Source organism: Dermacentor variabilis, chromosome 7 (assembly GCF_050947875.1).
Source record: "Dermacentor variabilis isolate Ectoservices chromosome 7, ASM5094787v1, whole genome shotgun sequence".
Classification (NCBI taxonomy): domain Eukaryota; kingdom Metazoa; phylum Arthropoda; class Arachnida; order Ixodida; family Ixodidae; genus Dermacentor; species Dermacentor variabilis.
In genome coordinates, this window is record NC_134574.1 from 164,967,553 (window position 1) to 164,986,965 (window position 19,413).

Sequence of the window (19,413 nt, forward strand, 5' to 3'; positions counted from 1 at the left end):
CACATAACATAACGTTAAAATAAGATGTTTAATACTTTCCTAGGTGGCGCAATAACGCCTAAACTTTTAAAATTTGGGCATAAAATTGTGTTTCATATGGCAGGGTTGTGGAACTCGTATGTCTAAAGAATGCCGAAAGTTGCGAGAGCGCGACGGCGCCGCACGGTTTTCTTGGACGATGTGCACGTCGCTGCGCTGACAAAGTAAAGGAGCGCGCCCGACGACTGCGGCTTCGCGGACACATTGCGCGTGCGCCGCGGCCGTTTTTCGCGCATTGTGGGATAGCTGGCTTGACCCGCATAATTAGTCCTCGCGAAATCGGCCGTTTCGTGGGGGCCGGGAAACGAAGTAATTCGGTGGCGGTCTTTGCCGATTTCGGGTGAGGCCGCGGGGACGTCCGAGCCGCGCAGCGGACGACGAGCCGGGCGTCGGTATGCGCGGATCGCGGCCCTACGAGGGCCGCTGAGCCCTGCGGGAAGAATCCACCGCCGGCGCGCAGAGAGGCCAACCGAAGAGTTCCGGAGAGAGAGTGAGTACTCCCCGCAGACATGCCAAGCTTTACGGGCACCGTCAAGCTGAAGATATGCGAAGCCGTGGAACTCAAGCCGACAGACTTGACCACACGGCACGCGAATGTGGTCGGCTCGAAGCCTCAACTGATGCTGATAGACCCGTACGTGTCCATCAATGTCGATGATATCCTCATCAGCCGATCCAGCACCAAGCAGCGGACCTTCAAGCCCGTCTGGAACGAGTACTTCACGGCCGAGGTGCACGGCGCCCAGAACCTGGGCTTCACCGTGTTCCACGCGGCGCTGCCTTCGGACGACTTCGTCGCCAACTGCAGCGTCTCCTTCGACGAGCTGGTCAACTCGGCCAAGGAGCAAGGCAGCAACGAGAACGACATTTGGGTGAGCGCCATTCCGGGGCTCTTTTCAATCGCTCTCCTCCCCTCCCACCCCCCACTGGCCGCGCGGCCGCTCCGATCCCCGGCGCCGGCGGATAAATCGGGAAACGTTCGGAACGCCCATTCACCGCTGCGATGTCCACCCGCACCATGGTGTGGCCGGTCGCGCGATACGCGTCTGTGTGTTCACTGCGATATCGGCCGCCGCCGCCGCGCTACGCGGTGTGGAGTGCGGCCGCGGTAGGTGCGCGACCGGCTCGCAGCGGCCGGCGCTCACCGCCACACGGACCCAAAATCGCGAGATTATTGTTTACCTTTGCGACGTCGAGCGTCTCAAGGTCTCTCCCGTGCTCGCCGCGGCGGGTTCTTGTGAAATCGGCGTCCGCCCTTCTTCCCCCCTTTTCTGCCCCGTGTTTATGTGCTCCTCGCAAAAGGCATGTTAGAAGACCGGGGGCTGTGCTGCGACGGGCGGCCGCAATTAAGAGCGCGCTGTCGGCCGAGGCTCAGCCGAGCGTGGTTGATTGCGGTCAATTTGTCGGCTGCGCGACGGAGCACGAAAGATCTCGCGCTGCCATTGTCTCCGGGCGATGGCGTGTGACCGATATCCCGTGCTGCCCCGCCACCGCGTAGTAATTTGAGCCGTAGTCCGTACGTACTACACCGGCGGCGTCAAGTGTGCATGCGCGGCCTGCTTCTTCGAAGGAAGGCTTTCGCGTGTCGCGCAAGGATCGCGTCGCCCATTCGTGGTTTCGCTTTTACACTCCATGTGCATACACGTGACACAATTCATATGCTTCTAATGGTGCATAACTGACAGGCCATGTGTCTTCCACATAAAAAGTCATTTCATTCTAGTACTGTATTAAATCTCTGTGAACATGTGTGGACGTATGACCAGATCGATTCGCTTGCTACGCACCATTCACTGGCCAATGTGACAGGCACAAAACAGTAGCAAAAGCTGAGTTCGGGCATTTCTAAGCTATGAGCATAACGTATAGATGCAGTACACCTACAGTGAGACTCTTAAAGATGACATTAAGTATTGTGCTCCACTAGAGGAATGGGTTTTGTGAAGCAGTAAATTGGGCTCCGAGGCTGAGCGGGTAAAAAAATTGTGAAGGCCAGATCTGCCCATACACAGCATTACTTTTCCAGCTTGTACGCTACTGTTATATCAAGCTTCCTTCGAATGCCAGCTAGAGGAAGAGTGCTTGTGGCAAATATATTCAAGTGAGTGTGGATGCATGTTCATAACAGCAAAAGTGGCTGTCAATTAAGAGAGCACATATTGCAGCATGTTCTGCTTATCACCATGCAATATAGCTTGCAACACGATAGCAGTTGACCAGTCTAATACTTTTCTTGTATACGTGTGTATGTCTTTCTACAGCTCACTGAAGCTGTCAATCCAGCAAGGCCAGTTATATTTGCTTCTACTCATGTGCTGACCATCCCTGCATCTCGAAATTGAGCCTTGAAAACAGTGGTGGTTCACTTGCTAAAGCCTCTTTGACCCTTTCCCTCCTGAAACAATACAAAAAATTGTAGGGAAAGTATTAATTTAGCTACTTCAGCATATCATAAATCTGGTCATTGTATGGGTTCATGGCCATGAATGTTCATGCTTGTTCTAGCCTTCATATAAGGCTCAGTAAAAACGGGAGACATTTCTACACATTTTTGCCATCTGTATATAGATTACTTGAAGGATCCCAGCCCATTAAAGAAAGAAATGGTAAAATTGTGACCAAAAAGTTGCACTGAATTAAATGTTCAGCACAATCTCTACAGAACTTAATCAGTACGTAGATTCTTAGGCATCCTAGCACCTCAGAAAGAAATTTTTATGGCTGGTCATTGAGGCGGTACCTTACTGCGGCTATTCCCTAAGAACCTGCAAAATTCCATTCTGTTTATTTTCCTGGTTTGAAAAAAGAATTTCAATGACAATATGCTGTATTGCAGGTGAAAACGGTCAAAGTTCTTTGAAACAGCAATTTTCTTACCAGTCTTTTGAGCACAGTGCCATGCAAAGCACATATCAAGAGCTTTCTTCGCTGCTTTCCACTTAGAAACTCCCCTATTTGAAGAGCAATGTGTAGTAGTAATTGTCATCCACTTTAGTAGATTTCTGAACATTTCCTGTCATTGGAGTTTGTTTACTTGTGCGTAAAACTGTCATCATATGACCTTTGTGGCTGACCTCTGATACACATGGATTTCCTCTGCCACCAACAACTCGATTGTAGTAACATCAGTGACACATGTTTCAGCAACAGTGGTGTGCCAGTGCACAATCTTCTGACAAGCTTTTCTCAGATTTCTTCAAAATCAACTTCAAAATGTCCACTGCACACCACATTGTGTCAACATTAATCATTGGCCTCTAGCCTCAGTTTTTCAACAAATTCTAATACCAAGTGCTCCCTGGATACGTTTGATGTCTTGTCAAGTTACATTCAAGGTTGTGCCAGTGACATGGCATCATTTTTTTTTTTTTAGATTAGTGCCAGCTGGGCCTTTTAACCTTGCGTCATTTTTTTTTACCTGAACTTATCAGTTTATAATGCCATTTGTTTAATGTAGACTATGAAAGGCACTTGTCACTATATGGTCTTGTCTTTGAATGATAGATCACTTTCATAATTTTTTTCCATTAAAAGGAGGAATACAAAACAGCCTGAAGTCATGAGCAGTAATCAAAACGTTGGCTCCAGCATCAGACATGATTATGGTGATAGTGATGATGATGGTAACTTGCCACTTACCCACTCAGGTTGATTGGCCAAGAGTTAGGTGGACAGTTAGGTTTAGCAGTCATTCTATATGAACAATCATAGACACCTAGAGAGAGAGCGAGAGAGAGAGAGAGACTATATTTTGATACCTAAAAGAAAGGACGAGCAAAGGAATAAATGACCAACAAGGTTAGTAAGGAAATTAATGATATTCGTCAAGGAATTTCTCTACGACAATGCATATATCCTGTAGGAGTGTCCCAGCACAGAAGCCCCGAAAGAAAGCAAAACACTCCATGACAGGTTAAGCTGTTGCAGTGTAATTTGCAATGTCATTTTCCTCTGGAAGGACAAACAGCAATAGTCCAGTAAGCAGCGATTATTGATTCTAATTTGTTGCAAAAGGGGTACAATAAAGAAATAACCAGACCAGATCGATACATGTATAAATTTAGGGCTGAGATTCAAAATCACAGTCTTGCTCATATAATTTCGAACTTGCGTGTTTTACAAACTTTCCTTTTCCAGAAGAATTGTCAGAGCTGGAATTCAGGAGAGGATTTCTTGTTCGATCACTGTTGATCAATCAGTCAATCAATTTCACTATTACAGAAAAAAGCCAGCTATCAGACTTCAAGCCTCCATCTTCCTGTGAACGTCTTGTTTGGATAACAGCTTGGAGTGCAAATGGCAAAAATTCAAAATTTGCTGGTGCAGCTGTGTGCACTGTCGTAGAACATGAGAAAAATTAGCCTAAATGCTGCCATAGAAAGAAAAGAAAAAAGAGAGAGAAATAACTTTTTTTTTTCCTGAATGTAGTAAGGGTATGCCCTGAAAATTTGTAGAAAGGAGCAGTGGCAAAAATTTTTATTTTTTAAAGGTGTGTTAGCTCGTATATTTTTTGTAGTGATGCCACAGAAAGAAAACTATGAACACCGGAAATAAAATTTACTGCTGCTATGCTGCTGTAAAAGTACTGCCATGCTGTGAATTTATGATCATGTTCTTTTAACATGGTCAAGCTATCTTTAGCAAGAGCTATGTAGCAGAAGGTTGCATCATGAGGTAGCTTTTGCACAGATATATTTTAAGAGCTACAGTTTTTAGAATAAAAAAATAAATAAAAGGAAGCTTTTAGAGAGCATTTCATTCTAAAGAATTCCTTGGCAGAGTGGTCAATTTCCAGAACAAAAAAAAAAAAAAAATGTGCAAAGCGTATAACAGTGCATGTGAGTCAATTTATACAACTAGTGACATCTTTTTCGCTGTTGTGAAAGCAGGCAAAAGGTGCAGCAGTGTAGTCGACCTCTATTTGCGTTAGTTTGTATTTGTCCAGATAGTGTTTTCAGCCTTGATGACTTAATTCAGTTATAAAGTCTGTGTGTTGGGTCCACGACATAAGTACAATAAAAAAATGTTTCATTTGGCAGATTGACCTCGAACCCGGAGGCAAGATCCATGTGGTCATTGAACTCATCTCGGGTAAGTCACGAAATAATTTAATGTTTTGCTGTTGTACTTCTTTATCCTTCTTGTTACTGGTTTTCTTAAGGCGATAGATTATTCAATTAGTTAATACAGCAATTTAATATGAAAAAGCCAGCAACATAGTGTGTTTGTTGCCAACGTTTCCAAGACCAATAAATACATTATATATATATATATATAAATGAGAAGGAAGGGGGTTAACCGAGGGGCCCAATTTTTATTAGTCATATCATAAGAAGCCGACAAACACTGATACCAAGGATAACATAGGGCAAATTGCTTGTGCTTAATAAATGAAATAAAGAAATTATAAATTAATGGAAATGAAAGTGGATGAAAAAACAACTTGCAGCAAGTGGGTAACAATCCTACAACCTTCGCATTACATGTGTGATGCTCTACCAATTGATTTACTGGGGCACCATTTCTCCATCTACTTTCTTAGGTATTTGTGTTTCTTAGTAGAACTCATTCGGGGGGGGGGGGGGTGAGGGTTGGCTTCTTTATATATATATATATATATATATATATATATATATATATATATATATATATATATATATATATATATATATACACACACACACACATCACACATGGGGAAGATTAGGGAACCAATTAATGCATGTAAGAATTGCTTTAGACACTGTCTCATCATCTTGTGCTGCTCAATAATGACATGCTTATGAGCTATTCTTACTGTAACTATGTGAAATTTTTAACCCTTTAAGGACAATACATATAGATACACAGAAAGAATGTTTATTTTCTATCTAAATGTGGAAAACACATCAAGAATAAGCATAATCAACAAAAAGAAAGAACATTTTATGGAAAACTTTTCGGCAACAAAGGCAAAGCCCCAGGCAGGAAACTGAAAGTGGGCTTCGCCCCAAGTCATCTGAGGCTTCGTCTTCAATTTGTTGAAATGGCACCACTGCCGCTTGCTTCGCCGTTTCTCTGCTGACCTTGCTTTCAAAAGACAGTGAGTCACGTGCTTAACTTCTTCCTCATCCAGTGTTCCTGCTCTAAACCAAGAAATGACATTTGCTGCCTGTCATTCAGTGTTGGCTGAAGATATTTAGCCAGAACCTTCATACTCAATACCGAAACTCTGCAAGGATTTTTTTTTTTTCTGGTTTGTTGCCTGTGGGTAACACTCATCAATAAAGGGTTAAAGAAATTCTTATGGCCTTTCTAAGATTGATGTGAGGAACTTTATGGAAGGCATATGGAATTTACTGCATACTGACATGTATAAGTAGTGTTATCAAACACATCTAGACTAATCACGAAAAAGTGTAAAACATTGAAAGGGTGCTTACAGCTGTGTTGACTTATCCAGGATAATGTGTTGCTGCACTGTACTTTGGAATAACAGTGATTAAAATACAATTGGTAGCAAGCCCATCATAGTGGACTTGCAGCATCAACCGAGATACCGGTGATGACTATAGGTTTTCTGATAGTTTTGTTTGTACACATTATTATGTTCAAAAAATTATATAAAAGAGAGGTTTCTCAATTCACACTTCATTGTGTAAGCCGCTCTTTCTGCTGTCAAGTCTGACAGTCCTGTCACGGAAATTGCAACATGTTTAAACTGTATGGATGTCATACCTATCACTGCTTTTATGTACAAGCCATTCATGGCTTTCGACATCGCGTAGAGCATGCATGACTTCCGGAAACTGAAACAGCTGGTTGGAATACGAAAACTCTATAAATTTAAAAGAACATTTGCTTCTGTTCAAGGAAAATATACTTCTGGTGCTCTTTGGCCTTCCTTGGCCCTTCCACCATAAAACCCCATTAATAATCAAGAAAAATATAGTATAATCTGCAATTTTCAGGAATGTTTCTGCTAAACCGAATGTTTCAGACTTAATTCTAAACCTTGCCTCTGTATTTTCATAGAATTGCCATGCAAAAAGGCCTGTTGAGGGAGGTCGTCGTTTAAGGAAACCCAAATGGCCACAATTTATTTGAAGCATTCCTTTGCAGTGCCCCATAGCCTGGATATAGTATTGGAACATAAAACCAAACCAGACCTATTCAATTCAATCAATCATTCATTCATTCAATCAATCACTGTTAATGGGAGCAATGAGCATGGTTCTTTGCTCACTGCTACATGAGTTTAGTCATAACGTTTAATTTACTTCCATTCGGTGTTGTCCTTGGTAACAGAAGATAAGTTAGCAATGTTATTTCTTACAGCTGAATTTCATTATACCAACTGAGGATATAACGAATAATCAAATGTAACAAAATCAATATAAAATTTGGTTGGTCATGCTTTATTTCAGTGGAGTTATTCTCCTCCTATATTTAAAAATGCGGGACCTGACACGGTCTCGGTTCTAGCAAAGCAAATTTTTGTTTGTGCGTGCGTCAAAATATATGTTCTGGTAGCAAAGATGTTACATTCAGTCAACAGCTGGTTTTTTAGATGCCTGTTTTTTTTTTTACATGCACAATTCCTGCAGCACCGCCACCTAAACCTAACACCATTGTATAACGGCAATAACTGAAATTTCAGATGTTGCATGGCGTTTCAGGCATGAAGCACGCATACGATGTTGCAAACGTGGCAGCCATAAACAAAGTTGCGCCATGTCAATTGGCACAAAACTGCAACATTGGTTGTGGACTCCTGACAAGCAGCACTGGTTAGGGCTAGCAGCCTAAGCAATGTGGCCTGTGGAGTGGTTGCTTGCTAGCTGTTGTGGGAAGCTTACCACAAATATGTTCGCACTTGTGGACATTATTAGAGACCGAGTGCGAGACCAGACGCATGGGCTAGACTGACGGCTGAGGTAAGGAGTACCGATCCGTGTGTGGTCCCTTCTGTGCAAAAAAAGGAAAAGCCGGTCGGTGACATGTGCATATTAGCCAGTGGCTTGAACTGCAGTCAGCAAGCCAGCATGTCGATTCCGTGCAATAACAGCGATTGCATGGTTGCGTAACCAATGTGGCGCAGAGCGTTTGTACGTAATTTATTGTTATTCCCGTGCCTTTTATCGGCATGGGACTGGTCATCAAAATTAGCAGGAGATCCTTTGCTGGCCCTCTGAGGCACCCTGCTTGGGTTTCTTTCGCACAGACCTGATTTTTTATTTTTGTTATTGTTGTTGTTGTTTTTGCCGATATCAGTGTGCATGTTTGTAACGATTATTGGATATAAAGAAGTTATTCTTGTGCCTGATGCAACTTTGTTACAACATGGCTCGATTGTACTAGTTTTGACATTCAGATCCGCTTGGATTTATGACGGCAATGTAGAAGCGGGATACAAAAGCAAAGTATGGTGCATGCACCTGCATAATGGCCATAAAACGCTTTAATTGCCCTTTAATGAGCTTGCTTTTCGAGCATGGAAGTACGCCAACTGTTACACATTTCAGAATGAACATCTAGGTTGTCCTTCAGCATGTATGCCATAACATGGTCTCCTCTGTCTTTCGGCTTTCCTTGCTCCTATATTTCGTTTCATACTTAGCAGGCAATACTTCGCAACCTACAGAAGTAGTGCGGTCATAGGTGTCACACTGCGCGTATTTCACAGTGCAGTTGCGTTGATCTGTGACTCTTTCTACAAACCATTTACATGGTGCATTAAAGCTACAACTTGTGGACATAAGGTTACATCAAATTACATATTCTGTGCACCTTCAAGCTTCCAGTACGCGGCATACTATCTTTCTTCTGCGAGCTCCGCTGTTTACAGAAATGTGTCACTGTCCTCATTCGGTGGTAGATATGTTCAGATCGGTGCCTTTCTTAGAATACGTCATAGTTTGTGACTAATACATGACACTTAATGCTACATTGAATTAGGTGATGCATTCCTATATATTTCGTTCATATATGATGCACTATATTTGTGCCGCAAACGTGAGCAGGGATAGAAGTCACCCTGGACTTTGCAGTGTTGTCTTCTATGTGTGAAATGGAGTTATAGTAATCTTTAAAACTTATCACTTGAGTGCAAGAGTTTTGTGGTGAGCTGGTGTTAAGTAGTCTTAATCCACTGAAAGGTTGGTCTAAAGGTGCAAATGCTGCTATATGCATAGGTGTATTTGTGTGTCCGTCTATGTAAGCGTTGTGTTTCTAGAGCATGGTCTGTCCTTTCAAAACTGCTGGCATTTCCATGTTTGAACGCCACGGAAGTTTGGCGGAATCACAGTAATAAAGTCATTTGGGGTATATCTGCTACAGTTGTGAGTGCAGCACGTTTGTTCCCGATAAAGGAGCAGCACAAGGGTATTGACACATTGTGCGAAGCTTGGGTGGTTCTTGTACTACAGAAAGAACTCTCATGCCTTGATTGAGCGGTAAAGTAAAACTAGTAAGCTTTCATTTTTTTTTGTGTGTGAAAAAGTCACAGAAAAATAGCCCTCCTCTCCCCCTGCCCCTTTTCCCTCATCCAGATTAATACTAAAGGACGTGCTACGTATCTAAAGAAAAAAAAAAAGAATCTAAATTCTCAGTGTTATGTGGCCATCATGAGGTGACTCTTTATTTTTCATCCAGCCCTATAACAGTTAGTGAAAAAGGAAAATTCTTGTCGCTTGATTCTATTTCTTTTCATCAGCCACTATTCACAGCCAGCTGGTATCTGTGATAACATGCATGGGCAGACTGCTGCTTGGATAACTGACCAAGCATGAGAAGGAATAGCATTGCAATATAATCATTATGTTATTTCAGCCTAAGTTTCAGTTGCACTGTGCGCTGCTGGTTGCACAAGTCTGCAAAGAGTCCTCGAGCAGTGGTATAGTACTTTCACCCAGTTGCTACTTCCACGTGGACGTCTACATTGTGAAACAGGGGCCACTGACTGTTGTGCAGCGGAGAATGTGGTGGCGGAGAAGCCGCGTGAGTTCAAGCAGCGGCAGGGCCTCAACCGGCGCCGTGGGGCCATGCGGCGTCGGGTGCACCAGGTCAACGGCCACAAGTTCATGGCCACCATCCTGAGGCAACCCACCTTCTGCTCTCACTGCCGCGAGTTCATTTGGTGAGTAGGGTGTTGAACTTAGAAAAGTAGCTGTTGTCTGCTATTAGTACTTGCCCCTGGTAGGTAAGAGGAAGACGAGCATGTTGCAAGGGAACGTGGCTTAAGACTATGTGCAATAAAGAAGAGATAAAAGTGCCAGTCTGAACCGCTCACCTTTACACTTGAAGGCCTTCATTGGCCCCTGCGACGAAGCTTGTTCCAGTTCAGTACAGGGCTCTAACCTTCTCATGGGACTCAAATGACACAGTGGTGCTTGATACTTTTGTTCGGTGAATGTGTCATGAGGTGGGATAGAAATGGCCTGTACACGGAGCAAGAAGTGAATGTGATGGTGGAGAATTGGCGCGAGTTCAAACAGCGGGTGTATAAGGTTTTCAAAGGGAAAGCTGTGATCCACCTGGAAGACCACAGAAAAATTGTATGCATTTACGAGGGGCTGTTGCTGGGCAAGGAGGTGCAGTTTTCTGTGCATTCTTTTCAGTCGCGTGAAGCAGACAGCACACAGGGGACGGGAAACAGACAGGCACTTGTGTGTGTGTCCAGTTGGCCGTATGTTGTTTGCTTCACACCATTGGTAAGAATCATATGGGTTTGTCGCAAACAAAGCTTCATGGTTGCAGAAAAATTCATCCTGGTCTGGATGCATAAACTGGCATTATCACCCGTCTGGACCCACAGCGTGGTGGCTTTGGCATTCCACTGCTAAGCCCTAGGGCACGGGAATAAGTCCTAGCCACGGCCGTAGCAGCATTTTGATCAGGGTGAAATGCACAAATATCTCTGTGCCGTGCATTAAATGCACGTTAAAGAACCTCACGTGGTCACAATCCGGAGTCGCCCCACTACAGCGTGCCTCATAATCCTACTGTGGTTCTGGCACATAAAATTCCAGAGTATAATTTAAAAAAAATGTATTTTATCACTTGTCTGGGGCAATTGTTTGTTCAGCGGAGCTAACCAGGCAGCCGCAAGGTGGCAGGGCAGAAACAAATAAATCTTCAAGTTAACTCGAACTAATAGAGCATTGAATAATAAAAAAAAAGTAAGCTCTGTGAAAAATCTGGAAGGTTCAGGAAATCTTTTTAAAAGTAAAGTTGTAATCCATTTTCAGCCGATCTGGTTTGGCTTTGACTCTTGTGAAGCCGGCCCCCTTTGCCAATTTCTGCAGAACTCATCTGCTTGAGGAGAAACTGCATCAGATTCAAGCATATGCAGGTATCCAGGTAAAAGACAAATGTTAGGAATAGAACCATGATGTGATTGAGGATGAAATTAAAAGTGTGAACACTGAATTTCACTTATTTATTTATTTATTTACTTATTTACTTACTTATTTATCCCCACTGTAAACTAGTTGCTTCAAGATATTGAAGTTTGACATTATTTGCAACTTTGGCAAAATATTGAAGGGGAATGAAAATGATGTCTTAATCGAACCACGTCAATACAAATGATTCACTAAGAACCTAAACACTTGGTTGGCTAATGCATTTATGTGTTGCCCAAGTGTTTTGTGAGCTTCCTCTTCAACATTATGGTGAATAATAGTTTCTTTCCTTACTTCTCCTTTTAGGGGACTAGGCAAGCAAGGGTACCAATGTCAAGGTGAGTGTAGCTTCACATATAGAAAGATTTTATCTTCTTGATTACTATTTTGAAAGTGGCAATCTGTAGAAATGTTTTTGATTAGCATGACGGAAATGATATGTGCCATGTAGTGACATGCAGCTTTGGTTGCAACTGCGAGTCAGCCTAGACCGTGCTTGCTTCGTTAATAACATTTCCTCTAAAGTAAGTAATTTATCTCCTCTAAAGCAATGTATGCTTGTTACATATATTTTTTTAGGAAATAAAAATTGGGATTAGTACTATGTTTCCGCTTGTACAGGTGAATGTTTGTATAACTCCTACAAAGGGATGATTTACATGTATTCCTGGGACAGTTATTGAACTTTAGAGAGGAACTGAGGCCATGTTTCCAAGCTGCCCATTCCATTTTCTGTTCATTTTGCTCACTGTCACTGTCAAAGGCTTGGGCTCTGCTTGTATGCTACTGCACCATGCGCTGAGAGGCCAATGCCAGCTGTAAAGGCGGTAAGGCAGCATTAGAGCCGCATCACTGCCATTGATGACGGATGAAAAGAATGGAAAACGAAATTAGTTGTTAGGAAACAGCCCCAGGCTTGGCTTTCTGGAGCCTTCATGTCAAAGAAAATGTCCTGCACCCAGAAGCTACAGCCAACTTTTCAGTGCCAGGTGTACACCTATCTTTATTGGTGTGGGTGTTGCTTTTACAATTGCCATATGCAGTATAAGTAGCCACTTATTTTTCTGTCGTCTCTTTTTGTTCTGCTGTTTGATGCTCTTGCATCAAGTCGCTCGCTACCATCGCCTCAGTACATGTTGAGCTGCAAGAGTGACCGCCGACATGCCTGGTGACTGTTCTCCATGCAGTTTGCACGTGTGTAGTTCACAAGCGATGCCATGAGTTCGTGGTTACCAAATGTCCCGGCATGAAAGACAGCACCAACGATGAGGTAAGTTAGATGTAAATTTTGTGAAATAAACTTTGAAATGATCTTTTTGCCTCTAATGATAGCGGCACCAAACATCAGCGATTCTTTTCCACATAGTAGCATTTGCTATATACTGGGTCATCTAGTCTCTCAGATGCAACATCATAGTATACAGTCTGACATGACATTAGCATTTATTCTAAAACAAAATGGGAAATTTTTTATATATAATTTTAACTAGTCACTCGAACAGGTACCATTTATAGTCCTTTCCTTTCTGTAGTCTCCTGCGTTTTGTATCTAATTCTCTGCTCATTACTTCTTACCAGCATATATTTTCGTTTCATGCACCATGCTAAAGGTGCTAAGCTATTGATGGTCACTTGTACTAATAAGTCATGGAGATTAAAGTATGTTGTGACCATGCATTTTGTTCACCTATTTTCACTGTACTGGCAAAGTGGTGTGTTTTCTGTATGGTGCATGTTTGTTGCTTTCCACGAACTCTGCAGCTGGCAGCGGGTAGCCGGTTCAACATCAACATCCCACATCGGTTTGTCGTGCACAACTACAAGCGGCCAACCTTCTGCGACCACTGTGGTTCCATGCTGTATGGCCTGTTTCGACAGGGCCTCCAGTGTGAAGGTAGGTCACTGCTCCATTACACATATCACATTCAGCCTGAAATAATTGTACATTTAAATACGCTGGCCATATTGGCAGGGTGTTTGTTAGGATCCCACTTCCAACACCATGTTGTGCTGCATTGTTGCTGGAGGGAGTTGAACACGGGACCAGCTAAGCAGTGTTGCCATAATTTTTTGTAGTGTGTCGTTAAAGTGAGACAGAAAAGTCAGTAAATTTCAGCTATGTCACCTTGCAAAGATGCTGAAATTGTTGCTGGAGCTTTTGAGTAAATTTAAGTAATGTAGATGTTTTGGAACACTATAATACGGATGTCACACAGTTAAATTTTGATCGCGATCAAGCCCAATCCGGATCGAATTTCTCGGTCGCAATTGGTTCCTTTGTGCAAGCTGCACGAGGGAGCCAATCGTGATCCAGAATTTCGATCTGGATCGGGCATGATCGCGATCGAAAGTGGCCTTGTGACACCACTATAATATAAGCTACAGTAGCATAAACCATATACCGAAATGTCTCGCGTTTCTTTAGGATCTGTGTCAGTTAAGAATGAAGAATGTACTTACCAGGAGTGTGTTGTCGGCTTTTACTTTTCTAATGTGCTTACATAACAATGGGCAATGACAGCTGAAATTCAGCATTTACCTTCATATTGTTAGATTACAAATGCAGCACAGTCCAAAAGATCACAAGTAATCTTATCCTCCTAGCACGCAAAACCATATGGTTCACGTTATCCCTGTGTATTTTCTGTGTCTCGGTGCTCTTCAAAGGGGAGCTACGTTCAGCAACACGCACGATAATAACACGGTGATAACAATTACATGACCTTTAAGCATGTCAACTTTCGCGCTTTTGCTCCTTGATGTACCTGAAAGCTCTGTGCAGTATTGATTTGTTCAAAAGCCATGAGATTCGCACGAACAAGCCCAGGTTCTTTAGTACCTGCGCTGGTTTACAGTCAGTCTGTATTATTATTCACCAGCTGCATTCTAAATCTCAACATAACATTTAGTGCAATAGGTTCTGATAAATTTATTTACTTTACCTCTTGCAAGTGTTCACCAATTGAACATATTTGGTGAAAGTGCAGAACCGGGTTTGTTAAGACCCATTCACTTTGGTTTCGTAAAGAATAAAAAAAAAATCCATTTCGCTAGTGCCCTGTGAATCCCGGGAAGTCCACTGTGCTGTGAAGCAGTGTGAAGACCACCTATGTGAAGGCAGTTGTTCTTTCATCATGGCCACAGAGCCGATGGACGCATCGTAGTGCCAATTTTGGCACCACCTACATGTTGCTTTTGAATAATTAGGTGTGTTCCAGAAGGCCAGCTCCGAAGCAACTTTCCTAACTTCAAGGTCGCTAAAATGTTGCTAATTGTTCTGTCAAGTTACTAAAATAAGTCGCCGGTCACTAAATAGAAAATTGTGTCACTAAACACAAAAAGTCACTAAATCTAGCAACAAAATTGCTACAATGGCAACACTGCAGCCGAGTCGAGAACAGAAGTGGAGCTGTCTTTACTCAAGATGTATAGATTCAGGATGCGTAACATAGGTGGTGTGGCGTGAGCTGTTGGTAAAGTTGAAAGACCATGCAAAGATGTAATTTCTGTGGCTTGAAAAGGTCAATTATTAGCAGAGTAATTGAGAGCTGAACTTTTCTTCTCAAATTTATTTCTTACCTTGTCGAAACTGCTGATAGCATTAGTCTGATGTCTGGGATTCCAACATATTTCTTGTGTATCCCAGCTTTTTTTAGCACAGAAAACAGCTGACAAAAGTTGCTTTGTTGAGCCTGCCTTTTTTAGTACAATGTGATCATTTTTAATTAGTACTTTACAGTTAATTGCCACCGAGTAGATGCAGTCAAAACTTGTGTGACTATATGGGAAGGAAGTGTTGGAATTCCAAGATGGCTTGCCACCTGTAGTTTGTTTTTTCATCTCTTCCAACTTGCCAAGCATTGTCTGCGAATCAAGCTTACTTGGATATCTTTCCCTCGTGTCTTTTTATATGCTGCTACAGCTTTCAGCAGTGTACTTTTCGTATGAAGCATTTCTCGAGCCTGTCTATACTGCACAATGCTTTACATCAAGTCTATTCTACCTTTGTTCATTGCACGCAACTTGCTGTGGTGTCTCAATGTCTACAGCATGCTGCTGACGAGCACAAGGTTATGGATTTGATCTCCAGCCGTGGCCACAGTATTCTGATCCAGGGGGTATGCAAAAGCAGTGGTTTATCTAGATTTAGGTGCACATTCAAGAACAACAGGTATTCTGAATTAATCCTGAACCCTCCGCCACTGCACTTCTCACAGACCCAGGGTTTATTTGGGACTACGGGCCCTGTGAATCACTCAATCCATTACACTGAAGTCACTGTAGCTACACTGAGGGTGTACAGCTGGACTGCATGAAACCACATACATCAGGTCATAGAGTACTCTTTTGGATGAGTCTGCCATGAAACTTGAAGCTATGACCTGGCATTGTTGGCTTATGAGAACTCGGCAACTTTATTTGATAAGACACGCAATGCAAGAGTTCATAATGCCAAGGCTTGCAAATGACACCAAAAGTCACAAAGGACAAGCAAGGAGACATCAAGGCAATTGTGAGGCGCTTGCTTGCTCTAAAAGCATCTCCTTGCTCGTCCTTCATGTTCTTTGGTGGCGTTGCCAAGCCATGATGAGCCATCTAGCCTAACACTATATTTTTACCTGTTTCATGATGCAAAGTGTACTGATTGTTACAGTGTGTTGTTAGAGCGAGTCTGTACAAGTAGACAGAAAAGTTTCTTGATGTTCATTGTGGCGAATGTTCTTTCTTAATTTGTTGCAGCATGCAACATGAATGTACACAAGCGCTGCCAGAAGAATGTTGCCAACAACTGCGGCATCAACCCGAAGCAAATGGCCGAGATCCTCAGCGCCATGGGTATCTCCGGTGACAAGCTTACCAAACGCAAGAAGAAGGTGAGTGGACCGCATGCCAATAACTCACCTTCTTCTTTTGTCTGTTTAATTGTATTGTTTTTATTGTTTCTTATACTTTGTATTTGCTATGGAAGGTCACAATTCAACCACAAGTTCATCCTCCGAAGTCAGCAAAAAGTGTTGTCTAGGACCTGCCCTTATGTGCCCTTGAGTTCCAAAGGAACCTTGTCTTTGAAAAGGATGTTATTCAGTTGCGCACGGCCAGTCGGATACATTGTCATGATTGCAGTGTAGGTTTTTCTTTGCAGACAGGTGCGGTGGTGGTGCAGTTGAAATTAATGACCTAATTAAATTCCGTGGCTCTAAGTGTATGTGGATGCATCACAATCTGGCAGCAGAACCAACTAGAATCACCGCAGAGTAACTTAGAGAGTCAATATATATATATATATATATATATATATATATATATATATATATATATATATATATATATATATATATATATATATATATATATAGGTAGATAGCTAACTTGACAGACAGACAGACAGAGATTGATTGGTTCTGGATTGTTTCACTTGTATAAGCCAAGCAAAATGTGAGATGCCACAACTACTAGATAATTGTGAACTGCCATCAAAGCTTGCCTGCCTTTCTTAGCTGCGAGTCCCTCTTGTGCAGAAGCACTGCTACGGAGGTCCTAGAGTTCAGGCTTTTTAAGAATTGTTAAGTCTGATCTGACTTGGCTTGTCATTCAGTAATAACGGCAGACTTCTCTCAGCCAGTCTTTGCCAAAATTTTTTACATCACTGAGTTGTTGCAGGAATGTGAAGAAAGTGTCCCCACTTACCCTTCACTTTATGTTATGTTTATGTTGTTTTTAGAAGTTTAAAAGTTCTTTTTGTTGGGCCTCTGAGCAGAAAGTGTTGGTTAGGCCGTTTATTCCCTGTTATGAATATGTTAGTCATCAAGATGGATCAGTCAGTGGCTGCTAAGCTAGCCATAGGTGTGCAGTGCCAGGTCTTTTATGATGTCATTAGTGTACATATGTGTGCCCCTCTTCTTAATATTTACATAACTACATATTGCCTCGTGTGTGTAAGTACCTTCATGCAGTGTTTGCCAAATGTTGAGAATTTTAATGAACTTCTGTTTGTACTACATTTCGTTTATTTACATTATTTTGCATTTTAAAATTGGCTGTTATGCTGCATGGGTTGTGAGCGGCCCACCCCGGGTTTTCTTGGAAAGTCCCCTCCTGTAGAAGTTGCCCTTTTGCGGTGCTTGCATTTTGTAGTATGCCTTTTGCTGCATTCTGGTGACGTGCTCTTTAGAGCAGGTGAACGTGGTAGATCTGTGACGGTGCAAAGGCTGCAGTAGTTTCTGATGTCGCATGTGTGGGTTGTCCCGTGTCCTTTCTGCCCCATTGGTGCCCTATTATCCTTTTTGACGTCTTTGAGGCCTTGAATTAACTTTTTAAGCGCTACATGCCCCAAGCAGCAATTTCATTCATTGATGGGCTGCTTTCTGGGCGGCCTTTCAAGCGGCTGACCCTTGGCAAAGCAAATGGAAGGAGAGAATGAGGCACCGCTAACCTCTCCGCCAGTTTTAATGATGCAACAGTTAGCACTGCCTTAGTCTGCTGCTCCCAGTTTGTAAACATGTCCCTTTGGCTTACAGCGCATTCATTGCATTTACTCGCTGGTATGTCTGCTGTACAGCAGCTAGTATTTACTGTAGGTCTGTCCTGTATTGCAGACATTATGTACTTGTAAAAAATCAAGGTAAGTGAGCGTGTTTAGCTGAACCTGGCTTAGCTTGGCATGAAGAGCCTCTATGCATGCAGAATTTTGGTGGACTACTTGTGATCTACCAGTTGGTCACAACGGTACAACTGAGACATGTTGTACGTGGCGTACCAATGGGTCATGCCACGCAAAAATAACAAGTTTAAAAAAAGCTCCTACAGTGAATGGGTTGAAATAATGAAGGGATAGCTTTCATAATTTGTATACAGATCTTCATTATAAGTGAGTGCCTATCATCACGCACAAGAGCACAACAGTATGGACTTTTAGATTGTTTTTTTACGTATTTGTGTTAGCATAGTACCAAACAGCAGCAATGATTGTGACGTCTTGTGGCACAGTCTTCAACTGAATTATGTAGAAAACATTCTTGTGTTGCATGGCTCTTCTCATCAAAGAAAAAAAAAGATAATCAAAAGATAAATTTACAGGATGTTGGTGCCAACATCTTTAAGCTAGAAACTAAGTAGAACATGGTTCATATTGCCAAGAGGGATCTGTAGAAATTTGTTTAAATACAGCATCACTAGATGTTGCCACCTGCAGTGGTGTGTCCATTTGTCTCTACTACTCCAGTATTATATTAATGGTAATGCATAGTGGTAATGCGTAATTGTTATAACGAATACTTAGAATGAATCTTCTGTGGTTTCATGGTCGTGTTTATAGATTGACAAATAGTTTAATCACTGCTGTAGCACTAGGTACTTATGCCTTAGTGGTGTGACCTACTTAATCAAAAATAATTGCTATCGCAATGGAAATTCAGTAATATCTTTAAAGCAGTCATCAGATTCTTTGTTATTTCGTGAAAGGCCCCTTACATGGAAGGGAAGGCTGCATCACGCAACATTGAAAGCACATGCCTGTCTACGGTTTCCAATGTTGTTCATGCTTTTCATTTTTGTCATCTAATATTCTGGCTTCCAAACTTCACCTGATCGTCACACTTGATTTTGGCAATCCATTGTAAAAATCTGCCAGATTTTGAGTGCGCGCTTTTGATAGTCAAGCAAGCTATATGGAGGGATGAATTGCTTTATCTTTCTTTTTTTTTGCTTCCTTCTCTGCATTTCATGGATAATTAAAAAATAAAATAAAAAATAAATAAATACTGCCATTTCTTCAAGAACATGAGTGGCTCACGTAAGCAGTATAGTGCAGTATGTTTACGAGATGGCTTAAAAATTCACGAGTCTTCGTGCCACAATGTATACTGTGCAAAGCTGCTTGTTTTTTTTTGCTCAGCTCGCATCTGGTTTCCTAAACTTTTGAAAAAGGCTCGGAAGGCCTGTTATTTCTCTTTCAGCTATGTGCTTTGATCAGTTGTCATTTATGCATGCA

General features: G+C 42.2%; 1 protein-coding gene across 1 annotated transcript in view; it reads left to right on the forward strand.

The window, feature by feature from the left end:
• The first annotated feature begins 256 nt into the window (after window positions 1-256).
• The window catches only part of Pkc98E (Protein kinase C), a 50,280-nt gene continuing 31,123 nt past the window's right edge, over window positions 257-19,413 (forward strand). Inside the window, exons 1-7 of the mRNA XM_075700129.1 lie at window positions 257-911; window positions 5,079-5,130; window positions 9,991-10,156; window positions 11,730-11,761; window positions 12,611-12,693; window positions 13,185-13,317; window positions 16,164-16,297. Of these exons, the coding sequence (XP_075556244.1) occupies window positions 549-911; window positions 5,079-5,130; window positions 9,991-10,156; window positions 11,730-11,761; window positions 12,611-12,693; window positions 13,185-13,317; window positions 16,164-16,297 (963 nt within the window). The 5' untranslated portion in view covers window positions 257-548. The remainder of the gene's footprint in view (window positions 912-5,078; window positions 5,131-9,990; window positions 10,157-11,729; window positions 11,762-12,610; window positions 12,694-13,184; window positions 13,318-16,163; window positions 16,298-19,413) is intronic.